This window comes from Podarcis liolepis, assembly GCF_965112155.1.
Source record: "Podarcis liolepis genome assembly, chromosome: 6".
NCBI lineage: Eukaryota > Metazoa > Chordata > Lepidosauria > Squamata > Lacertidae > Podarcis > Podarcis liolepis.
Genome location: NC_139559.1, coordinates 62119051 through 62145427, shown reverse-complemented (window position 1 = coordinate 62145427; position 26377 = coordinate 62119051). Strand labels below are relative to the sequence as shown.

Genomic DNA, 26377 nt, shown 5'->3' with positions numbered 1-26377 from the left:
GATGAATTTACGTAATGCAGCCAGATGGCTTGAGAATGTGAGTCATAGAATCCAGGGAAAGTGCCCCTTTGACACTAACAAGCCAAATGAGTCATATTCTGAGATGGGGGAGAAACTTGATTCAGATCACATTTAAAGGCAAATCTAGTGAATTTGTGAAACAAAATAGTCATGGTTCAAAAATCTGCACTTCTCAGAGTTTTGTAATGTACTTGTTTGCCAAGTGATGTGTAATTTTTTTCTCTCCATATACTGAGGACAAGTGTGCATAAAATGCATATATTAGTTTTTAAAAATGAACTTTTTTTATTGGGAGAAATAGCTTTGCATCAATCTGTATTGGGCAAAATGGAAAACAGTACAAAGTGCATATTAGGGGGACTTTAAAAAAACCACTTACAAACTATTGAGAACCGAAGTTTGGAAAACTTAAAGATATAAAAAATGACAAATTTGTCTATCCCTAGTCATGTACCAATGAGGAGACTGGCCCTAATCACTTTGATCTAGAGTCAGGGATGTTTTCTTTGTATCCCTAAATAATCTCTCAGGGCACATGTTTATACATTCAGCAGAATCAAGTTGAAAAGATTTCCTGGGCTGTACAACAATAGGAGCGGGAGCACATTATATATTTCCCTTCATGTATTTCCCTTCATGTACAAAGCTAGCATGTAAGGGAGAATTAAGTCTCAAAACCTAGGAGTGTTCACCCTGGTACACCATTTTTCTGTATGTGCTGGGCAGCTTTGGCAGTGTGAAGTAGTAAAGGTAAAGGTGACCCCTGACCATTAGGTCCAGTCGTGACCGACTCTGGGGTTGCGGCGCTCATCTTGCTTTATTGGCTAAGGGAGCCGGCGTACAGCTTCCGGGTCAAGTGGCCAGCATGACTAAGCCTCTTCTGGCGAACCAGAGCAGCGCACAGAAACGCCGTTTACCTTCCCGCCGGAGTGGTACCTATTTATCTACTTGCACTTTGACGTGCTTTCAAACTGCTAGGTTGGCAGGAGCAGGGACCGAGCAACGGGAGCTCACCCCGCCGCAGGGATTTGAACCGCCGACCTTCTGCTCGGCAAGTCCTAGGCTCTGTGGTTTAATAGTACAGTCCCAGAAAAGCTTTACTGTTTGATTCAGCTAAAGGTACCAACTATTCTTCACCTTTTAATTCAATATGCTAATGTAATATTATGCAATATGCAATTCTTGTACAAAGGTATTTACACCTTGAAAGTAGAAGGTGAAGAAGTGAATATATACTGCAGCTTCTATATAATTCAGTTGATAAGATGGTTTAATGTGTGTACATATGACTGGCTTACTATTCATTCAAAATAGTCTCTACAGATCTCCGTCATACGGTTCCCTCTGTAATATATAATATCCTAGTCTATAGATTTTGTGCTGCATGGGAAGATCCATGATGTTGTTTTTAACATGCCTGACTCTGCAACAACTCTAACTCCACTCTGAGTGGGAAACAGTGTATATAGACTTGAGGCCTAGGCTTTCTTTCCTACTCTGAGGATTAATCTGCAGCTGGGTAAAAGCCGTATGCAGAACAGATTAGGTCAGTCAGCAATTAAATGAGAGTGCTTATACTACCGTTGGCATGCAGTAAAAAAACCAAACACACACAACCATGAGTTTCAAGGGCAAAAAAATCACCATGGTTTCTCCTTAAAGGTTAAAGAAATTCATAAATGCTGCACATATGAGCTTTGGGTTTCTTGGATCAAAAGGAAACAGATGCTGTCACAGCTGGCTAAATATAGTGCACCCCTGCATTGTCTTCAGGCTGCTATTGGTAGCATCTAAATTACATGAGCCGATAGAAAGAGGCTGTACCTCTCAGATGAAGCTGCGACTGAAATAAACAGCTCTTTCCCTCAAAGGAGCATTGGAAGCTGGAGGCCTCATCCCAAATTCGGCATCTGAATCTATACTGCTCACATTAATTTTTGCTAAATTGAAAGGACATTTGTATATAAATCAGAAACATGATAGGAAAGGCCAAACACTTCAATGCAAAATTGTGGAATAAACCTACCTATAGCATCGAATAGTGGCAGTAATGTCACATCACTGTCTCAGCAACATTGTGACAAGCACACAGTTCAACCAATCTCCCTTCACTCCTTTGGGCAGCCTTAGTTTTGATAATTCAGATTTGAAAGCAGAAATAATGTGACATAAATGTGAGGTGATTTGTAATGTAGATTTAAAAGTATTTTCCCCTAAAGGAGAAAATTATGTTGAGTTTTGCAATATCACTCTGATACAATTATGAAGGTCAAGTATCCTCAAATACTGGATACTTTTCATACACACACTGAAAGGAAGTAGAGGTCTGTTTATTTACTGTAGACCACAAGCTTCCATAAATATTTTAATGGGGAGACATCCCATTTCTTTTTGCCATTACTGTATCAATATTATCAGATAACATAACATTAAACATTAGGACTGCAATCCTATATACAATGACCTGGGAATCAGTCCCATTGAGCTCAGTAAGGCTTGCTTCTGAGTAGACATGACTAGGGTTGCACTGTAAATATATACATTGGTACTTGAAGAAAGCCTTGGTAATACAGTCATACTGTAAGACATACTGCATTCACAGCTATGAACTAACAAATTTGGCATCCTAATTTGTGCTTCAAATAAGAAGGAGATTTCATACAAAGTCTATCCCTTAGCATATTATATAACTGCATTTATTTTTAAACATGGCTTGTTTGCATTCAAGATGCACGATGCAGTTTTAAAATGGTTACTCAGCAGAATAGACTGTAAATAGTACCACATAAATGACTCAAGCATCATATGTTTATAACACTGTACATGTTCCTAGTTATAGGTTTTCCTTACCTTTATTTTCAGATTCTTTCATCCTCCCTTCCCTCTCCTTGCTGCAGCTCAGCAGGAAGGAAAAAAAACCCAGCTGATTTCTGAAACGCTGACTTTTGATTTGTCATTCACAGCCAGTCATAGGTCACGAAGGCTACGTTCCTCAGTCCGAGGCAGTGATGTGGTGATAATTTGTATGAAAACGGTGTATAACGCTGGGTTATAGTTCGGATTATACAAAATCAGAGGAAGGATGAGGATGCAAGAAGACATAGCATATTTTATAAAATCTGGCATGGAACAGAGGATCTGGAGTCAAAATGTTTTTCCTCATTTCATTTCTACAGGCAATGTTTGTTCTTTTTTTTTAAAAAAAAGATCCAGATCTTTCTGTTACTTTTTTCCAACAAGAAACAGGATGAAAGAAAAACAGCTAAAAGGTGTTCTTTGTGAAGCTAATGTTCATAATTCACATGTTATGATAGATTCTAGCATGAAACCTAGAATCTGTGCGGTTTAGAAATCTGGATAGTTAATTCCCACATTTAGATATTTTTGTCTTGAGAATTCATTCCAGAGTTTATCAGAATGCAGTTTCCTCCTTGTAATAAATACCCAAATTATATATATAAAAAATGAAATAAACATATATAAAGTATACTTAGAGGAGAATAAATTATACTGACCTGTGTCATATAAATATGTAAGTGGCCTTGATGTTTTATAGAATGTAAAGTATGAGATTGTTTATAAAATTCCATTTTTTCTGCCATGGTATAACCTTACTAAAGAAAAAACATGCCTGCACCAAACTGTTTATTTCCATGGAGCAATTTATTCTGGACCTCTGCTTTAGAACCAGCTCCAATTTAGCATTGGTTGGTCTGCAGCTATTAACAAAAATAATGGATGGACAGGCACCACTTTTCACTGTGAAAAAAGTGAGTTCACTCTGTTTTCTTCATTGCAGCTGCTTCTCTCTCATAGGGCAATCCTATATGTGTGTACTCAGAAATGTCCTAGTAGGTGACTCCCATTTAAGTGTATGTTTATAAATGCAGCCCTATTGTCTTCTAAATTATTCTGGATTGGTGAAATTAACCAGCCCAGATATAATCATAGAATTGTATAGTTGGAAGGGACCACGAGGATCATCTAGTCCAATTCCCAGCAATGCAGGAATCTCAACACATGGTATCCCATCCAATTTGAAACCATGCTGGACCCTGCTTAGCTGTGCAAGTTTGCTTGCAATTTTATTGTTACACCAAGCTTCTGGTCTAGTCAATTTGTAGTTGAGGTTTAGCAACTTTCCCTCTTTTTAAAGGGCTTGCTATATCTTGTTTTACACCTATTCTTTCACATACAGAAGTCTTTTAAAACAGTCTCAAAGTTGTGCCAGATACAGAAATTAGGATTTAAGTGTTGTATGTACCCAACCCATAAATCAAATATACTCAGACCTTCAGCTAGCTAGATTCTGGGGCAGAGTTGGAGGACTCTTAGCGAACAGTCCTAGAGAGGAATACTCAGGGCCTTGGAGCTTTCCTGCTGGGTGGGGAACTGCCTCTCAAATCTTGTTCTAAGTGCAATTGTCCCATTTAGACTTTTCTTTTTCTCCCTTCATTCTGCTCAAGTTCTCTGTGTTTGCTTCTCCTCTTGACCACATAGTATTTTCAGGAATACATCACAAGCAGCCTGCCACAGCATGCATATTTTTGCAATATATAGCATGCTGTTACATGTCAGAGATACTATCAAATAGCTGCCAGTCATAGTCACACTAAAATGTAAACATGCCTATATATTTTAAAGCTACATTTATATCCCACCTTTCTTATAAAGACCTCAAGGCAGCATATGTTGTTGCTCTCAAGTGAGCGTTGTGGCAAAGTGAGGATTTGAATTCCAGGTTTTTTCCAGCCTTAGTTCAGTAACTATTACACCACACTGGCTCTCACTAGCTTAGATCACATTAATGGGGACTAGTGTCAGTCTTTACCATTCAGAGATATTAGTGCCACAAAAATCCAGACCTTGCTGCAAAACCATGCCAAATTGGGCAGGATTCAACTAAGTTGTTGCATGCATGGAACAAGGTCTACTCATGCAATGCATTTTCAAATAGAAACGGGATAATAAATGGCAACCCAGCACAAAGGTTAAAATGGATTTGTTTTGAGCTGTTTTGAGCTGTTGAGTTTTTTGTTTGTTTGTTTGTTTGTTTGTTTGTTTTGAGCTGTTTTGAGCTGTTTGAGAGCCAGTGTGGTATAGTGGTTAAGAGCGGTGGACTCGTAATCTGGTGAACTGGGTTCGATTCCCCACTCCTCCACATGCAGCTGCTGGGTGACTTTGGGCTAGCCACACTTCTCTGAAGTCTCTCAGCCTCACTCACCTCACAGAGTCTTTGTTGTGGAGGAGGAAGAGAAAAGGAAGTTGTTAGCCACTTTGAGACTCCTTAGGGTAGTGATAAAGCGGGATATCAAATCCAAACTCTTCTTCTTCTTCTCTTCTTCTGTGACAGGTTTACTTGCCCACATCAAAATTCTGCCCCTTTAATAATAATAATAAAAGATCAAAAGACTTGTATTAAAGGCACCTGCACCTGTAGCGATTGTACTACTCTTCTGTTCTTCTGGGGGAAAAGGCAAATATTCTGTTGGTCTGAGAAAAGTTTTTAAAAACCCACAAGGGAAATGTAGGATGACATGCAATAGATGATAGCATTGTGTGGATGCCCCATAAAAAGTGAATAAGTTAAGCATAACATTAAATATCCCATGTACTATATAATCATTAACATACATGATGTGTTTCAGAGCACAAGAGGACAGATCCCTCCCTGAGGCGCTTATACAGGAATAGTGTAAAAACATTGCATATTTTACACAGGTCTACACTCATTGATTTTATAACGTATGACTAGTAACACAGATGTCATGTGTTGCTGTCCCAACCAAACATACAAAGAACTGACTTCGTGAATCACATGCTGCAATTTTTTTTGAAAGACAAAGACCAATGTAACATAATGTGATGTAGACCTTGGCTTTGCCTGCTGAGCCATAAGAAAAAGAAAACAGGTTGTAAATTTTAAGACATAATTTATTCATGGTCATTAAATTAAATGAGTCTACTCAAAGTAGGAAAAATGTTGGATGCAATCCAATAGGTTTGTTCTTATGACAGGTGATCTACTGATAGATATTTTATGATGGATTGGCATGGATTTTTGTCCTCTAATCTTAGTGACAACACTAATTTGTCCTGGCTGACCTTCTTTCTGTTGACTACTTATCTTTCCATCTTAGTTTTCTTCACTTGTAAAATAAGAGTAATGGTTGGTTTCCTTTGACTAGGTCTTTTTGCAGCTCTGTTGGCCTGTTGTAGAGCTTTGTGTTAGCATCCCTGATCTGTATTAAAAACTCAGGTGAATATTTGTCCTTGGACTTGCAGCTTATCCCAGGGAATGGGTTATGGGATGCACAAGATTATTGACTCCACCCAAGCCCCAATTTTGCATCCAACTCTGTATGCAGATTCTTCTTGCACTGCTTTGCACCTTACTTCAGTTGGTGAATGTGGGGTTATAGTAAAACACAGTCCATTCCACAAGCCTGATGTTCACCCCTATGCAAGGGCTACTTAATTACCCTACAAGAAAACTAGATGGGATGATGCATATTGTGGTATTTGAGGCCCAGATTTTATTGATCTTTATCTCACTCATTTTCATCAAGGAGGCATAGATGTCCCTCTCATAGGCTAACAGGGCAGTGAGAGTCTGGGTTAAGTCTATGTGCCTAACCTAGATCAATCCATGACTTGGAGAGGATTTGAGCTGAAGTCTCCTTAGTTAGTCTAACACTATCCCCTGCAGGGACGCGGGTGGCGCTGTGGGTAAAACCTCAGTGCCTAGGACTTGCCGATCACATGGTCGGTGGTTCGAATCCCCGCGGCGGGGTGCGCTCCCGTCATTCGGGCCAGCGCCTGCCAACCTAGCAGTTTGAAAGCACCCCTGGGTGCAAGTAGATAAATAGGGACTGCTTACCAGCGGGAAGGTAAACGGCGTTCCATGTGCTGCGCTGGCTCGTCAGATGCAGCTTGTCACGCTGGCCACGTGACCCGGAAGTGTCTGCGGACAGCGCTGGCTCCCGGCCTATAGAGTGAGATGAGCACACAACCCTAGAGTCTGGCAAGACTGGTCCGTACGGGCAGGGGTACCTTTACCTTTATCCCCTGCAGCATATTGGCTCTTGGCTCTCTAAGAGACATATATTGGGTTACTCTGAAGTCAGAGGTAATTTTAATAAAACGTGTTGGAGGCTACAGTAAATGCCTCTATGGATCTCATGCGAAAGGCAATGCATATAGGCTACATTATCAGAGCCTTTTGGACACAGAACAATACGATAGAAGGGTAGAATGGCCATATAGCATGAGAAGTTAGGACCCTTTAATATACATATTATGCTTTGGGGCCTCCTAAATAGAGCCAGATCTTTGTGGAGGTGGGTTTGTCCAATAAATAAGAGATTCAAATCAGTTTTAATTGCCAAGCCTGAGTGTGCTGGGGGTATGATTGAATCCCACCTGAAAATAGTGAGTCTAGAAGCAGCCCCAGTGTAACAGAGTTCTTCATTCTAAATGTCTAAGCCCACAAACAAAATCCGATTTATGTAATAGCTCTGCAGAAATGTCTTTCCTCTAATCTATCACTTAGAACAAATATAATCCTCTTGTTAAATGCGGGTTTCCAGCACTTTATTTTTATTCCAGTTTTCCTCATAGTTGCATCCATGACTGTAATGCATATTTAAACAGAGCAAAAAAAAAAAAAATTCAGCTAATTAAAGCTGTGCTGTTGGGCACATGATTTAGGACACAGGGCAGAATCCAACACTGCAAGAGTGCAACAGAATGCTTTCCTCTCCTCTCAGCAAAGGGTCCCCCCTCAACCTCCTGGAGCAGATTTTGAGGGTATGTAGGAGCAACAGAAGAGAATAGATGAAGGTGAAGTTCTGTTCCAAGAGAAGTCAGTTCCACTTATGCATGAACCAATTTGGATTTAACCAGCAATAAATTGTGGTCAAAGCTTAGCATTTTGCATAGGACTGGGAACGAGGAGATTGGACATTAATTCAATCCAGAGGGAAGGGAGAGGATTGTCCTACTCAGATTTCTAGCAACAATTGCCACCTCCAATGGCTTATCGTGTAGGGCATGGAGAAGCAAGCAGGAAATGCAAGACCCAGCACTGGAACTGGGGTAATTTCCCCGCTCATCTTACCTTAGTAGTAGAGCCCATGATTTGCATGCAAATCAGTCCTGGCTTCAGGCCCTTGCATCTCCAGTGAGGATTGGAGAAAGTTTTTGACTGAAATGCTAAAGAGCTGGTGGTCAACACAGACCAGGGTGAACAAATGGCAGATTGGGATCTACTGGTAGAACTGTGGGTGATTTGCAGTAGATAGCAAGAGTTCAACTCCCAACTGTTTAATAACAGCAGGAGCAAAACCATTCCACCGAAATAAGGCTGCCGAAATGAAGAAAGCTGACCAGAAGTGGTCTTGATATGAAAGGACTGAGAGCTCAGTTCAGTTCTGGGACTGAAAACAAAATTCTAAGCCCAGAATATGCTCAGGGGTGGCCTGCTGGTTAATTCTAATGGTGTGCCTTTTGCATGTAGCTCTGGATTGTTTCATCTTCGAATTCTAGTCAAAAACAAAGAAGATCCCACAAGCTTGAAAATCAACTATTCGTGGTCAAAACTCTGTTTATGCACAGTCCGTCCCTGCCTCACTGCTTTCTCTCACTCACACACTCAAAGTGCAGATTACCTCATTAGCTCACATCTCTTAAGTAATTTATGGTGCTATACACCACATGGGGGGTGTAAGCTACAGGTTTGTTTTTTTAACATATGCATAGTTAATCAATTGCTTATGAAGATGCTAGACTTGCATACAGTGGTGCCTCGCAAGACGAAAAGAATCCGTTCTGTGATTCTCTTCGTCTAGCGGTTTTTCCGTCTTGCGAAGCAAGCCCATTGATGGATTAGCGGATTAGCGCTATTAGCGCTATTAGCGGCTTTTAGCGGCTTATCTGCTGATCGGATCAGCTGATAAGCGGCTTAGCGGCTTAGGAAAAGGGGGGGGGAGGAAAGAAACCCCGCAGGAACTCGCAAGACATTGTCGTCTTGCAAAGCAAGCCCATAGGAAATTCGTTTTGCGAAGCACCTCCAAAACGGAAAACTCTTTCGTCTAGCGAGTTTTCCGTCTTGCGAGGCATTCGTCTTGCGGGGCACCACTGTACAATGAAGTCTCCTCCTGGGTGAAATGAGATGAAGCCAACAACGAACAGCAAGCCTGGTGCTGCAAGCCCTCTCCTCTAGCCTCTAGAGCAGTTGTAGGGAACCTTTGGCCCTCCAGTTGTTGTTGAACTACAACTCCAGTAATCCCTGCCCATTGGCCATGCTTACTGGGGCTGCTTATCATGTGTGTGTGGAAATGGAACATCACACCACATTATGTTACTGCATACCACAGGAAAAACAGAAGTATGAACTCAACTCAGGATTGCTGTTTTTGGCAGACGTCCTGTGTTCTTTGTTCTGCTTATTTCCTCCCTTGCAGTACTATGCATGAAGGTAATAGGTTTTTTTAACTTACCAAATACCACACATTTAGAAAACTTGGATCTTCCCCTTTCATAATATAGAAGGGTGGAATCATCTTTATAATTTACAGAATTGGGTTTCACCAACAAATGTAGGTAATGGAATGAAACACATCTGAGAAGATGCAGAGTAAGTTCAAAATAACTTTATTTACAAATATCAAATGGTTAGGATTAGCTGTAGGATTAGCTGTAGGATTTTCTTGGGGGGGAGGGAGACTATCCAAAACAAACAAAAAAACCCCCACCTCCCTCAATTACAGTAATACAAAGACTGTTCCCTAGAACAACTAAGTACAGAACTCCCTCCCAACATACTCTCATTAGTACAAAACAGAACTATAACTTTAGAAAATACATCAGATTCACAGTAAAGTGCCAACATCATGAGGTGAAAATTGTGGTGCATTACAGAAGACTGTGATTCTGAGGAAAAGCTAAAAACCAAAGCAATAGAGAACATAGTATCTGGGTAGCTTCTAAATGGAGCGCTTTGGAAAGTACTCAGAGCAGCAACAATAATGTATTTTGACCCTGGAATAATTTCTACAAATTCTATAAAATTCACCTAGCAATATATTTTAATAATTAGACCACTCTTGGTTTGAATATGAAATTAATGAATATGTAAAGTGAATCCATCACTTTGAACAAGTCAAATTTCTCAGAGCTGTTACATCCGAGTCAAAAGAGCACACCCAAGCTCCTCTATCTCCACACACTTGGCTCCCCCAGTTTCAAATTTCCAGCTCTACCCTGGCTTATTTATAAAGGACTCAAAATAAACCTTACTTAAAATTAAAAAAGCACAAACTGAGCTCTGCCAAAGGGCTTTACAACCTTGAAATAAAAACACAGAATAACAGAAGTGGATGGATTCTTTGTTATCTTTCTGCAGTTCTTTCCCATCACTCTAAGGCCAAACAACATTTGTTGTTTACATAGTTACAGTCTGGAAGCAGCCCAAGTCTCATACTCAATATATTCTGCTCACATAGGCCAGTTGCTCTTAATGCATAGATATACAAGCAGGTAAGAAAGGTTGGGGTGCTGAGCAAGCAACCTCCGCCATATTGTATTAAAATCCAATGTTGCATGAGAGGAAGACAGCAGAGTGCAAGATTCCTTGGCCAGTTTGGGGTTCCCTTCTTTCACTGCAGCCCCAAATGATAAGGCCCAGAATGTGTGGTCAGTCCCCACCCCCCTGCACAACTCTTTGGCAAGGACTTTTGTTGTGTCTACAGGGGAGAGCAGGTGAAAGAAGGGGATCCATTGCACAAATATGACTTCTGCTTCTGCAACCCTGGAGACAGCCCATGGTGAAGAAAAACATGATAAAATATAGAACTCAGTCAAGACATGAATCAAACCCTTAAATATATATATATATATTTACTGTATAAGTGGGGTATAAGTCTTCTCTCACCTGCCACAGGCTGAACAAACAAAGAAGCCCCATAGAAGGCAGCCATACCTTCCTGCCCCCTTGAAACTAGAGTGCTTTGAGTTTCAGTGAATGAAGGTATCTCCCAATGTCCCTCCCACTTAAAGACACCTTCAGGAGATGGTTTACTAAAAGAAGCTTCTCCTTGGAAGCCAGGGAAGGAGAGGGCACTTGGTGACCCATCTCCCTAGTTATTATAGATATTCCTTTTTGTATAAAAATGAAGATCTAATAAAAAATACAAAAGTGCATTTTATCACTGGTGTCCAATTCTTTGTGTAAACATACATTTATTACACATTTAATTATGTGCACCACATGGAAAAATCCCTTTAAAAAAAATTAACATTATCACAATTCATGGACATCTGAGCCTTCTCTATATAATTGATGGCCTCATGTATACCTGGCCCACTCAGAAGTAGTCACAGTGAGAGGTAATGGATTTTTTGTTAAACTCTTTGGATTCTTTGTTATTAGCTTAAAATGTGCTCATCATTGTAGCCAATTACAGGGATACATAAACCCTTCACCTTCTTTCTGGAAACTCCCTGCATTAGATGTTATAGAGTTGCAGTGCTGGGGTCCTCCATACATAGAATCAAAAATTGTAGAGCTGGAAGGGACCCTGAGGATTGTCTAGTCCAACCCCATGCAGGACAGGAGTATGCCACTGTCCCTATGGGGATCGAACTTGCACCCTTGGTGTTATCAGCTCCACATGAGCCGTCTCAGGAGACAGTTGGCCTTCAGAAGACCTTTAGTCTTTCTAAAGCACAAATATAGTAGTTGCTTCATCTACATTGAATGTCCAGATTGTCTTGATAAAAGTGCAAAAAAGAAAAAAGCAGCAATGCTAAAGTCTAGTTCCTGGGATGCATCTTTGTATACGGAATGCTTTTTTGGGTACTGGCAGAGCCAGATGTCACTTTGCTCTACAACAGTGCAGCCTGAAAAGCTCAGGCTGCATTCAGATAGCATGCTCCTCCTTCTCAAAAGGAAATACTTATCATGGACAGAGTCTTGTCTGTTAGGATGTGGATGTTCAGGGAAAAGTGCTTATCCACACTTTACATCCAAGTGTAGAGAAGACAACTGAGAACAGCCAACATTTCCACTGCACCAGAGGGGGATTTAGGGGAGCGTAACTAGTTTGGTCACAATGGGCGCTGCAGCTATGAATTAGAGTGGAGCAAGAGAAGCAAGGGGTGCCAAATTTTGGCGTCACACAGGGTGCCACTGAAATTTGAGACCCCCAAGGTTCACCATGGTTAAGACATTGTGAAGTATTATACCTATGCTGCCAGGGCTTAGTGGGTTCAAACAGTTATGCAAACAGCAATTGGGTAGAACAAACTCTAATGTAGGTGTAAGATGGCATTAAGCTGTAGTCTTGCACTGCTGATGTTAAAATGTTATTTCATTTGGTTTGGCAGGTAATGCAGTAGCCCATTCTCAAATACTATAAAGCTTCTTGTATAATACGCTAGCCAGTGGGGAGGGGGGGAGCTTAAACAACATAATTTTATCATCAAACTAGCATAGGTCTCTTGGTGGTGGGGACCATAAAGCATAATTCAGAATAATTTCTCCCCTAAATACATTCCCCCCGCATTTTATATAAAATAAGGCAACTTGAGGACACTCAGATCAAGTTATAGTTCCTGTCAAATATTATGCATCAAAATTACAGTATTTGCTTCCAGTTTAGGAAAGCTGCTATATGAACTCTGGATATAGGAAAAAATACACAAAAATGGGTATGTGCGCGTGCGCTTGCGCACACACACGTGTCTCTATACATTTAAGAATTGTGGAAAACTCCCAGTTTTTTTGTTTTGTCCATTTAAAGAGAAACTAGTTTTTGATTCTGGGGTAGAGATGGGTAAGACCTGCAGGACTTCCCAGTCTGGTCCACTGGCCTTTCCCCAGCAGTGTTTCCTCCACTCCTGAGCTATAATCTCTGACCAGCTGAACAAGGCATGGGGAGAGTGCGGGGGGAAAGTTCAACCACAGCCAGTGCTGCTGACTGGAGATTAAGCTCAGGAGCAGGAAAGACGGGGCATGCATGAGATCACTGCTGATCTGCCCATGAACAAACAGATTACATTTCTTTGCCATGTAGTATAAAAGGAAGTCTGCTTTACTTCAATGCTGTGTAGCATGAAAACAATCTGTTCACGGAAAAGTATCACACTCTTTCTCTATGGACAGCAGCCTACATTTTTGTGCTCCTCGCATTAATAGGAGACACACACCCACTTTAACCAATAGCCTTTGACTATTTCATATACTACAGCAGGGGTATCCAACATTGTGCCCTCCAGATGTTTAGCTACAACTCCAGAGAGCCCCAGAGAGCATTGTCGATGGTGAGGGTTGATGGGAGTTGGAGTGCAGCAAACTCTGGAGGGCACCACATTGGCTATGCCTGTACTACAAGAAAGGAAATAGAAAAGTGGAAACAAAGTTAATTTGCACTTACATCCTATTGATTTCAGTGGGATACAAGTTACTCATCACTAACATATCACACTGAATCCAACAGGTCTTAAGTGCAAGTTACCGTATTTTTCGCTCTATAACACGCACCTGACCATAACACGCACGTAGTTTTTAGAGGAGAAAAATCCGTAGGCATGCCACCCGTAGGCATTCCCTCCATAACACGCACAGACATTTCCCCTTACTTTTTAGGAGGAAAAAAGTGAGTGTTATGGTGCAAAAAATACAGTATTTTGCTCTGGAACCAATCCAACATGCAGGAAAGTGAGGAGATTTGATTTGATTTGATTGATCTGCAACAGTAGCTTTAAGACTGGTCTGGAGAACTCTGGCATTCCTTGCTACAGGTTCTACAGTGAGGAGATCTTATAATGGCAGACCAGCTTTCCCATCACTACTGATCTGATTAAATGCTCTCTCTGAGGGAGTGTGTTGGAAATACTCTAGGGTACCATCCCCCATTTTGGATCAACACCAAGAACCGTGAATTATGGCTGGCCCATACATGTACTGCAAATCATAAGCTAAAATATAACCTAGAATCCTATGTTATGTTCAGGGAATCCTGGAAGTAACAGAAGTAACAGCCATGCAGAAACTGGTTCTTTGAGGAAAGAAAGTTTTGAAACAATTGCTCTGGAAAAATCAAGTGTTTCTGTTCAGCTTTTGGTCTAAAGTTATTTGGTAGCAATCTGCTCAATGTTCAAGTCAGCTTAGCATACTTAGCAATACATTTCAAAAGCAACATTCCAAATGGCCAGCTATCAAGGAATACATGCATAGTAGACCATTTAGCTTCCATTCAGACCTGAGTGCTTACTTACCTTCATTTTCATTCAGATTCTAGTGAATGATGCAAAGAAGCGTTCACAGAAAAGTACATTGGAACTAAAAGACAAGATCTTAAGACTTATGTGGACAAAGACAGATCACTTAGAGAAAAGGGAAAATTGGTTTAAAACAGGCCAAACTCACACAGGAAAGAAATGACTTCAGTTAAAGACAGGTGGTTAAAACACACAGAGAGAGACCAACTGAGGTAAAGCTATGTACACATTACCATTGAATCTGACTCTGGTTTGCTCCCACCAGCTGGGTTTGAAGCCATGCATACATGTCATTGGCCACAACTCACATCTATCCTGTAGTTTCTTGAGAAATACAGTTGTTTGATGTGTTCCCTTCAAACCAGCTTCCATCCAATTAGAAAACTTCACTCGCATCCACTATGCAATTAAGCTGAGCGGTGTACATTTGAGATAGCCATTGCACATGCATAATGACCATGCACGCACAATGACCACTTTATAAATAGGAGCTGGTAGCGGGGTTGCAGGCATGGAAAAACTAAACAGGAAATGTGCATTGGGTAGGATATTCCTGTACCCTTTCTAGTGTGTATAGCAACATGCAAATGCAACTTCAAATGCAGTGGGAGAGAACAACCTCACTGTATTTTAACACGGCTAAAGTGTACATAGCCTAAGTCTTTGGTCCAGTACATAACTTTTTTTCCTTTTGCACATGTGAGCCTTCGCAACTGATTGTCTTTATATGAACAAGTCTAATAATCAAACCATTGATATATATTGGCAACAGTTTCCAGATTTGTGATAGCGTTTTTCCTAGACTGTGTGGTCATGAACATTTGTCACTTACTGTCCTGGTTCACATGTCACAATAAACCACAGTTAAACTAAAGGGCTTAAACATTTAATGTGAACACACAGCGTGCTAGTGCATACTGCCAAAATTGCAGGCATTTCACTCGTCCCCTGCTTTTGCCATTGCCCAGGAAACAAGCAATGATCTGGCTTGCCATTACATCTGAACCTAGGTTTATGGTTTGTTTCTGTCCAAATCACAAGCCGTAACCAAGATTTGCTCTTTGTTTCTTGATTGTGATTTGTTTATGGGAGGAAACAACAAGTCTCTGGTTTGGACAAAACCAGCAGTAAAAGTGCATGCCATTTCAGTGGTTAAACTATGACTTAATGTGACTTGCAAACAAGTGACTTGTGAAGCAGCTCAATATAATAGTGATCATCTGGACAGGTCATTATGTTAGATCATACGATCACTTGTCTGGGAGATAATTTGGGACAATTTTAAATGTGTTAAAAAGAGAGCAGAAGCTCACTGGCAGTAACAGGCTGTAACACTGTATAATATTAAGGCTATAATAATACTATCCAAGTTGTGCAACTTTTCTTGATAAAAAAATAGACCACCTTTATATCCTAGTATACAGGATGGCCTAAATCCACACCACTGAATTACAAACTAGTTCCATAAACATTACAGCAGCATTTTTATTATATATATTCTTAAATGTTGGTATTTTCCGCAAACCAACATGTTTAAAAACAACCATAATTTCCATTCCCCATTAATTGATACTCGAACACATTTTTTGTTATTTGAACTATATAATGCATATATGCTCCACAGTGCTTCTTGCACTGCAGGTACATTTAGAGAAGTGTTTGTTTTTAAATTGCTGTGGAGTGTTAGATCAAGGAAAACAATTCCAAACATTCATGAAATGGCACATTGAATATGCAGAAGAATTAGCTGTGGCTAGATGGAACAGACAACAGGCTCTGTAAGCCTCCTAAGGTATATCTGTCTCTGCATAACAATTTAGGATTCCTTGGAAGTCCATGCACAAGTACTTAATACGCTGAGGACTAGGATTCCATATAGCATTTTCAGAGATGTTCTTAGCTATCACTATATTTCTGCAGCTATTCTCCAGTAAAACCAGGGAGACAGCTGATATATATATATAGAGGCAGAGCACAGATACAGAGATACAGGACACCACAAACTTAATAGAAAATCAACTCTGGTTATATTAACTCTTGCTTGTTTTGGAAATGCTTAGTTTGCTTCTTTGGCCTGGAGTGGAGGAATTTTGCTGGACACCAGAGAATACACATAAGGCCATATTTTGTTGGTCTCTGTCCCAGAGAATGAGTGTAGGATTCCTCTGTTTCTGAAATAAAAAAATAAAAAAAATGTAAATGAAGAATCTTTACAAACCAACCAACCCTGGTATTGCAAGTTTAGTTACAATGCAATTATTATCTTACGGTAGAGTGCTGATTCATATTCCCTTTTTTAGTGTGTATACTTGTATTCGTACTTGTGACCAAGGAAGGCAATGTGTGAAATATTCCACAAGCCATGGGCACCGACAGAATAAAAGAGAAATGCATCTACATGAATGACTATTATATATAAATGGCATGTTATTTCCCACATGGAAGAGCCTTGTGTGTTTGGATTCTGTAAAAGGCACAGTGGTAGAAGACGCTGTTGTCTAAACCTCTGGAGTGGATTTGCAGATTAGAACAGGGCGCAAATATATGTGTGTGGATGCACAGTACCTGTACTTCCACTTTCCATCACACACTGTCCTCTCTAAGAATAGAACCCATGCAAGGAGATCCATGGGCTTCACCAACATGTGGTAACCCTTGTGCATATGTTCTGTGTACACATAGCTATTTTCTAATACAGTGGTACCTCTGGTTGCGAACGGGATCCGTTCTGGAGGCCTGTGCACAACATGAAATAGCGCAACCCGCAGCAGCGCATCTGTGCACGCGTGGGTCGCGATTTGCCACTTCTGCGCATGATGTCATTTTGTGTATCTGTGCACGCGCGAGCGGCGAAACCCGGAAGTAACCCTTTCCGGTACTTCCGGGTCGCCGCGGGACATAACCTGAAAGAACGTAACATGAAGTGGACATAACCAGAGGTATCACTGTATAAGGTTTTGTTTGTTTGTGTGTGTGTGTGTGTGTGTGTGTGTGTGTAGCCAATCATGCATGCTCCAAGTTCCAAAGCTTGCACTCTCTTAAAAGTGCTTTATTTTATTTTATTTTATTTTATTTTATTTTATTTTATTTTAAGTGTGGTGATCACCTTCCCAAACCAAAGACTTTGGTTTCCTAAATGGTATGGAGACAAGACATCTCATTCCAAACTTTAATCTAGATGCCCAGCTATGATTTCATTAGCCAAAGTTCAATAATATAATGTACTAATATAATACAGTTTAGAGGATATTAAGTTGGCCAACGAAACTGCTTCCAGAAATGTATGTGCCATGATTATGGCAGCAGAATTTTCATGAAATACAGTGGTACCTCAGGTTACATACGCTTCAGGTTACATATGCCTCAGGTTACAGACTCCGCTAACCTAGAAACAGTACCTCGGGTTAAGAACTTTGCTTCAGGATGAGAACAGAAATCGTGGTCCGGTGGCGCGGCGGTAGCAGAAGGCCCTATTAGCTAAAGTGGTGCTTCAGGTTAAGAACAGTTTCAGGTTAAGAACAGACCTCCAGAACGAATTAAGTACTTAACCCGAGGTACCACTGTAATATGAAAACTCTACTGCCATGCACATACACCGTATCTCTGTAACAATTAAATTTTGTCTTAGATGGAACTTGGGCTTCCAACTCACTTGTACAATTCCATTACAGGCTTTGCAGCATCTTTGTATTTTCTAAGCCTAGCAGCAACAGCTTCAGGTTTATCATCTTCCCGTTGGATTAATGGCTCACCAGTAACGTCATCAACCCCCTGTTAACAAGAGTGGCATGACAAATCAACATGTTAGTATTACCAAGGGATATGATTATGCTGCATTAAAAGTAAAATTAACATTCAGGCAAAAAGGTGTCAAATTTTGGCCTATCTTCACAGCCTTGGTTGTGGCAAGGAACTAGGGACACAATATAGCCAAACACTTCAGACAGACACATATGCTACTGGTATGCCAAATTATACACAGCCCTCACCCAAAAGAACCACACCCAATGTGGAAAAAATGGGAACACAGGCCAAGCCAATTGGTGAGTACACAAAAATGCTAATAGTGTTATGTAGCACCCAGTATTACAATATAGTTTTCAATGAATTTCCATGTTCCCACTGGGTTCTATTGTTTTCTGCCAGGGAAAATCTCCTATGTAGTACTTCTCATACACATAAATGGTTCCTTTTCTTTACCATTTGGCAAGCACAGATGGAACTCACCTGACCTTCCTGTTTCAAAATGGTGCATGGAAGGAATTACCATATTTATCGCTCTATAACACGCACCAGACCATAACACGCATGTAGTTTTTAGAGGAGGAAAACAAGGGAAAAAAATATTCTAAACGAAATAGTGGATATATGATTTTTGTGGTTCATGCTGTGGCCAAAGACATGTGATCTGACAGTGAGTTTGGAGTAGCCCAATGCAAAAATCCTGAGGATCCATGTGGATCCATGCTTTGTAACTACGGAGGAGGGAAGGAAGGGGAACCATGGATCCTCTGCTCACGACTGTAGCAGATTCCCCCCCGCCACCCGCAGGCATTCGCTCCATAACATGCACAGACATTTCCCGTTACTTTCTAGGAGGAAAAAAGTGAGTGTTATGGTGCAAAAAAAATTCGGTATTTGTGTGCCTGAGAAGCAGTGCACTGGAGAGTTCCCCTGAACAAAGACAACATCAAAACCCAATGTCAACACACTGACAACTATTAAGATAATTCACCATTTTTAGTGGTGGATGAATAGTCTATGGTTTCTCTTGCCAAGTCACATTGTTTGGGCAGGACTAGTTATCTTACATGTACTTGAGGTGGGTTGAATTCCATATTATAGACTCTCCCACTGGCTGGGTGAATCCAACGAGCACTTAGGCGGTCTTTTAGGGACTCAAATGGGATGTTCAAGCTTATCACTAGATCCAGTTCACATATTGTGTCAAGTGCTTCAGCTTGACCCAGTGTCCTTGGAAAACCTATGTGCAAAAAGAGAACAAAAATTAATAACCTGTTACAAGAGTTTGCTGTGAGTTTTGAATTCATCACCTACCTATCTACCCCCACTTGTGTTGTGACTCCAGACTTGAAACAGTATCAGGATCTCAAGTGCAACAGGCTATAGGAGCAATCACATCAGGGATTGTTCTGACTGCTGCCCCACACAACATAATATGCTAGTATTAAGCTACTTCAATTATTACATGAGCTTTCGTTGCCAAACTTGTATAGGAAGGCATTTTATGTTTGATGTTTCATTATGTTTTTGTATATGCTGGAAGCTGCCCAGAGTGGCTGGGGCATCCCAGTCAGATGGGCAGGGTACAAATATTATTATTATTAGTCAGTGTCACACCATACTAATTTAGATGGACCAATGGCCCAGCTCAGTAGAAGGCAGATATTACTCTCGGCCTGATTGATAACCATATTTGTCCCCAATTCAGACTGTCCAACAGCCCCCGAGGGGTGTTTTGCTTTGCTTTCCACCACAAGGTTTACCAAGCACTGAGTTAACAGAACAAATGGGTTTTTCTCTTTTTATAAATACACAGTGCTATCTTCTTGTACTGGCAGTCTTGACTAGATCTACACATGTCCTTTGCAACAGTGAGAATCACTGTAAGAGAGGATGGGAGTGTTAAAGATTTACTTCATGTCTTTCGTTAGGAAACAACGTGATCTTTTACAGTACTGCAAGCCATGTGCATTAGTTCCTGGAGCTCTCAACCCACACTGGTTTCTTTATGTAGATGAACAGGAACATTTCAGAACCTGCAACAACTTATTTCTCTTTCTGAATACTGCAGTATTTCAGCAAGGACACATTTATTCAGGCTAGTGGCTGTTTAAGTCTCATGCAAGCCACCTCTTTAATATTATAGAGATATAGATCTGGAACTTGGTCAAGGAAAAAAAGGAGACAACTACTGAATAAATCATAAGTAAGTTATAGTGAGCAAAATAGTGCATAATATTTGGCTAGATTCCTGCCCAGAGCTTTCTCTGAAGTATAAGCAACTTAGATAGAGCTCCTTCACTTTTATATCAGATGTATGTACCTTATACCATCTCGAACTAATGCACACTTTGCACCAGCTTTCCCCAACCTGGATCCCCCAGGATGCCTTGAACTGCAACTACTATCATCCCTGATCCATGCTGTTGTGGCTGGTGGAAACATCTGGAGAGCATCAGGTTGGGAAAAGTTGGTTAACGCCAAGTAGCAGCTGCATTTCAAGGCAGAAAGCCTTTATTGCTTTGCTACTCAAGGTTTGTTAGTAAATAAGTCCCTGGGCAGAAAAGAAAGAGTCTTTCTCATCTGATCTGCCAACTTGGCTGCAAGTCTCATTGTCTCTCTGTCCAGTGTGGCGCTGTGATCTAAAGTTCTAAACCACTGAGCTTCTTGGGCTTGCGATCGGAAGAGTTGGTGGTTCGAATCCATTCAACAGGGTGAGCTCCCGTTGCTCGGTCCCTGCTCCTGCCAACCTAGCAGTTGGAAAGCACACCAGTGCAAGTAGATAAATAGGTACCACTGCTGTGGGAAGGTAAACTGCATTTCCGTGAGCTCTGGCTTCCATCACGGTGTTCCATGTACCAGTAGTGGTTTAGTTATGCTGGCCACATGACCTGGAAAGCTGTCTGTGGACAAACGCTGGCTCCTTCGGCCTGAAGTGAGATGAACGCCACACCCCATAGTCGCCTTTGACCGGACTGAACTGTCCAGGGGTCCTTTACCTTTACACATTACTCAGTAATGTCTTAGAGAGAGATGGAGAGTGTTGCAGAATTTTTATTATTATTTACAATAAGTTAAATTCAAGTATGCATGGGAAATTACTGCTACACCCCCCCCCCCAGTAGTATTTGTTCTATTTTTGACCTCTATCTTCCTGCTTTAGTATGGAGGCTGGGTTCAAAAATACATATAATCAATTCTTCCCATAGTAATTTGTCATAAACTCAAGTTTCCTGAATTCAATGAAACTTGCTTTTTTAAAAGAAAATGATTTTTGGATGAAGCATCTATTTTTTTTAAAAATAATAATAATCAGGATGCAAATTAGCATAAATGAGGCATGGCTAGCAATTGTTCATAGCACACAGATGATGTTGCTATTAGCAATTTATCTTGGCTCTATGCCTTCCTTCCCACCTACCAGTTGCTACTTGCCACACGTCAGACACACAGAGAGATCACACTGTTTCATGCAACAGAAGGCTGATCCAGGAGCCTCACAGCTTAGTCATATCCCCAAGCACTGGAGGGTAGCAAGACTCCTATGTGTCATTTTTCACTGGGAAGGATGGCAAAGCTAAAGCATGTGTTTTTCAGCCACTGCACAATTTCATTTCAGAAGGTCAAGACCATGCTGAAACAACAGACAGCACTACTGCTGCTTTCAATGCACAATTCAACGTGTTGGCACTTGTCTTTGAACTCCTAGATGGCTTGGGGCCTAGTTACCAGAAGGACTGTGTTGTCAAACATAAGCCTGGCCAAACCTGAACAGGACCCTGCAGGTGGGGCAGTGGAGGAAGAAGACACCCCTCCACTGCACAAGTAGACACCCCCTCAGGCTACATAGGATATCACCCATTAAACAGCAATAAAATTTCCATCTTATATTTTCAAAAATATAAGTTCCTAGTGCTTTTGCATTCATTGGCCATAGCAGAAGTAGTTGAGAGACAGTCTAACACAGGATATGAATATAGCAGGGGTTGCCAATCATTTGGGGTCATTGGGCAACATTCACCAAATAGCTGCCATGAGGGCATGGCATAACACAAAATAGCTGTTACATCTAAATAGCAGAAAAAGAGACAGGACCACAAAGTGCTGTGGGCATACCCTATCAATGCAGGAAAAGATACCGTCTTCAACAAGAACTGCTAGGAACAGCTCTTTGTACCTCTCCTCTGTTCAGAACAAATGGGATGGTGGGTGTCCAATTGTGGCATCCAATGACACGTTGACATGTTCAAGGCTATGTGATTAGCGTAGGGTAAGCCGAGCAAACAGGCACTGAACAGGGAAAGCAAAAAGCCTTGAACATCCACACACTCTGGATTTTGAAAGGGATCTTTACAACAGTATTATTTTTTGTGGGCACCTGCTGGTAGGCACACTGGTCCCTGTGGGCATCACACTGATGACCTTAGGAAAAGATAACACTTCCTGCTTAGTATCCTGTATCTCCCACAGTATTATGATTTCCCCCCCCCCCTAAAAGAGTAGGCCAGTCTTTTTCACCTTTTTCAGGTATTGAGGTGAAAGCGGCCATTTTCTTTCTTGAACATAATTGTGTGCCGACGCGGGAACCAATAATAGCCAGTTGCAGGACACACTGCTCTAGGCATCATCAGTAACCTCCCAATTCATTCACCGAATGAACATTTGAGGCAAAATGAAATCGAATGTGTTGGGATGTTAGGAACAGAGTAGTCCATATTAGTACTTGAAGATAATTCAGGCAAGTACGTAACTGTACTGAGCTGCCCCAAGAGAAATCCAAGGTGGCTTGGACTGTGGTCACCTTTCTTCAGTTGCTCAATAAATGCAGCATTGTGAAAGAAATCCAGATATTTTCATCTCTTAGTTTCCATGTGTGGAATCATAGTTGCCAAAGGTTTAACTATGAATCCTCTGTCCTTAGAAGCTCTCACCTACCTCCCCCATTACACCACCAGTTGCTAAAAATACGGGAAAGGCTGTTTTCATGTTACATTACTTTTCCACAAATAGCATGTTATTTAAATCAAATTTAAAAGAGCCTGTAGAAGGAGGGAAGTGCAAAATGGTTTTTACCAGCACTTGAAATGTTTAAAGAAAAGGGGGGGGGGTCACTTACCATCAAGTAACCAAGGCTGGGTCTGCATTTTTTCCAGTTCTGTTATCATTACTCGTGTGAATACATGATCTGGCACCAAAAGGCCTTTCTCAAGATACTGCTTTGCTAGTATGCCAACATCTGTTCAGGAAAGAAAGAAGAAACAAAAACTTGTTATTGTTCTGCATATATATATATATATATATATATATATATATATATATATATATTCTGGTCATATTCTGAATGAGTTATTCCCTCCTCTTGAACTGCTTCACTAACTCAGAAGAAAGAGGTACAAAACAGAATGCCTGGGGGAGCGGGAAAGAGCAAGAGAAAGAAACAGGCTATGTTTGAAACCTCCATTACTGTCTACCCCAAAGCAATGCCCCCCCCCCAATATCTCCCCATGCCCTATGCTCTTTGCAGAGAAAACCATGCAAAGACTGGCTGGCTATTCAGTGTTCCGTGCCTTTTGACACCACTAGTAATTAATTAATTAATTAATAATTTTATTATTTGTACCCCACCCATCTGGCTGGGTTTCCCCAGCCATTCTGGGTAGGTTACAGCATATCTAAAAATATCAATCCTTAAAAACTTCCCTAAGCAATGGAAACATTATACCTCTCATCTCATTAGAATAATTCCAACTCCCAGCATTATCTGCCAGGCTAAGATGAATCATTAAGTTGCCATGTACATCAGCTTAGCCATCTTGCATCTGGCAGGCCAAAGACCAATTCTGAAGCCTTAAGGGTGGAAGTTCTCCCATACTCAATCTATATAGCTATAGCTATATCTGCAGCCATAAGGGAAGTACTTGCATGGACGTGGGGAGGGGTGGTATTAGAGATATTGCTGCAATATACTCTTGAGCAGATTACCTATTTTGCTCTGCAAATTACCATAAAGTCAGTTAATGCAGAAATTGCTGTGGAAAGACAATACAAAGGAAGCATAAATTGAAAGCATAGGACAGGGGTAGCTAATCTGAGACCTTTCCAGATGTTATTGGACTGCAAGTCCCATCATACCTGACCATTGATCATGCTGCCTGGGGCTGATGGGAGATGGAGTCCAACAGCATCTGGAGGGCCACAGGTTAACCACTCCTGGTCCAACAAGAAAAAGCAGGGAGCCATGGAAGAGGGGCCAGAGACTTCAAGAAGAAGGGCAGATTATGCATCAGCCCAAAACACAACAGCTAAGGAAATCAGAGGTGGAAGAAGCAGTGAGTTTAAATAAAGATAACTGAGGAAAGTAAAAACCAGTGGGGAGAATTGTAGATCTAAGAGGGCTGGGTACAGTGGAGGCGAATGGGGACCCAACTTTAGAGCCACATCCCCAGTATTTAAGTTGCTAAATGATTTAGTTTCCTTGATGACCTCCTGCAGAGTCAGACCTACAATCCTACACTGATTACCTGATAATTCATTTGCTTATTAACATACCTAGCTATGTTTTGAGTACAATCCACTACATGTTTACTCAGAAGTAAATCCCACTGCCTATAAATGGGTCTTACTCCATTCTGGAGTTCAGTATTTGTCTGCAGGTAGATGGCTACCTTTCCCCACAATTCTGGTAAGAACATAAGAACAACCTGCTGGATCAGGGCCATGTCTCATCTAGTCCAGAGACCTGTTCTCAATGCAGCCAACCAAGTGCCTGTGGGAAATCTGCAGGCAGGATTGGAGCACACGAACATTCTCCCCTCCTGTGGCTTTCAGTAACTGGTACTCGGAAACATTGCTGCTTCCCAATTGTGGAGGTAGAGCATAGCCACCATGACTAGTAACCATCAATAGTCCTCTCCCCCATTAATTTGTCTAATCTTTTAAAGTCAGCTAGGCTAGTGGCTATTGCTGCTTCCTGTGGCATAGAGTTCCATAGTTTAATTATCTGCTGCTTGAATCGTCCTGAATAGTCTAACATTAGGCTTAACTGGATGTCCACGATTTCTAGGGTTATGAGAAAGGGATAAAAAACACTCTCCCTGTATTCTCCATGCTATGAATAATTTGCCATGTAAGGAAGATTCAGATTAGAAGCTTCAGAGATGTAACTGGGGAGGGGGAGAGAGAGAGAAGAGGTAAAAGGAAACAATGCATGACAGACAACTTATCTGGCAAAGCAACTTACTGACAGAGTAAACGAGCTGTTACATTTCCAGGCATTCAATAGCTTGGGCATGTAACAACATGAACATTTCATTTTAGCTCTGAACAGAAATAAGACCTAAGCTCGAAAGAGTTCAAAACATTGAAAAGGAATTTAAATGAGCACTCAATAAATACTCCCCTAGCAAACAAACAAAACACCTTACACTTTACCCCTGCTTTTTGTAAATGTTGCAAAATAGCTATTAACACTCCGAATAGCTTTTCAGCAAGCTATTCGTATCTGAATGTTACTAAAGTAACATTTAGAATAGTGTTCTAGATCCTTGACAGTACATAGAATGCATTTTAAAAGTTGCTTTTTGATAGCGTATGAGGTGACATCACAAGCATTGTTTTTAATTGAACTGTATTATTCAAAACAGGATAAAATGTACTTTCCATAAAAGCAGGTTATCTTGGTTTATCAAAAACCTAAAACAAGCATGTAATCAACCCACCTGCCTGTCAGAACAGGAACAGCAGCAGCCAGACAGCTGGTAAAATGAGATTAGAGTCCAGACAAGGGGAACAAAACATTCAAATGGGGTGTGCATGTAGCGCCATGTGATCGCTTCTGTGGGGTGGGGTGGGGCTTGCCTGCCCTCCCATATTTTATTCAAGTTGGCACCCCTGCTTCCTACCCGCAGACCACACCCCTCACTAGTCCTGCTTCAACACCCCCCCACACACACAAACACACTTTTGCCTTGCTGGAATGTGTCATTGAGCTCTGATGATGCCTTTGGCTTGCCTGGATAGAGGATAGGTGTGTGGAAACTACTGTACAAAGGCAGAATTTACCAGCCAGATGGGCAGGGTATAATTTTGATTGTTTGTTTGTTTGTTTGTTTGTTGCACTTTCCACTTTTGCCTCAGGCCCCACTCACCAATGGCAAGTACCCCTCAGAAGGCTGTTCAGGAAAGGGTGTGGCCCTTGGGCTGAAAGCACTCTCCCCCTCCCCCCCCAAAAAAACCATAGAGGTAACAGGCGTATGATCAAAGACTCACAGAACTGTAGAGGTTTAATGAACCATAAGGGTCATCTAGTCCAACCCCTTGTAACGCAGGA

General features: G+C 41.1%; 2 protein-coding genes and 1 long non-coding RNA gene across 8 annotated transcripts in view; 1 reads left to right on the top strand and 2 right to left on the bottom strand.

Annotated features, from left to right (window-relative positions):
- Nucleotides 1–3141, bottom strand: part of DNAJC6 (DnaJ heat shock protein family (Hsp40) member C6) — a 54373-nt gene extending 51232 nt beyond the window's left edge. The window contains exon 1 of one of the 2 annotated variants that reach the window (XM_083510270.1): nucleotides 2872–3141. The gene's annotated coding sequence lies outside the window, so the exon portion shown is untranslated. The remainder of the gene's footprint in view (nucleotides 1–2871) is intronic. The other variant, XM_083510271.1, reaches the window with a different exon arrangement.
- The window catches only part of LOC310710040, a 131080-nt gene that overhangs the window by 53087 nt on the left and 51616 nt on the right, over nucleotides 1–26377 (top strand). The window lies entirely within an intron of this gene.
- AK4 (adenylate kinase 4) overlaps nucleotides 13749–26377 on the bottom strand; it is a 32921-nt gene continuing 20292 nt past the window's right edge. For all 5 annotated transcript variants that reach the window (XM_083510387.1, XM_083510388.1, XM_083510391.1 and 2 more), the window contains exons 3-6: nucleotides 23165–23284; nucleotides 19116–19288; nucleotides 17957–18075; nucleotides 13749–16475 (exon numbers count right to left, since the gene is read on the bottom strand). In XM_083510387.1, the coding sequence (XP_083366513.1) occupies nucleotides 16361–16475; nucleotides 17957–18075; nucleotides 19116–19288; nucleotides 23165–23284 (527 nt within the window). In that variant the 3' untranslated portion in view covers nucleotides 13749–16360. The remainder of the gene's footprint in view (nucleotides 16476–17956; nucleotides 18076–19115; nucleotides 19289–23164; nucleotides 23285–26377) is intronic.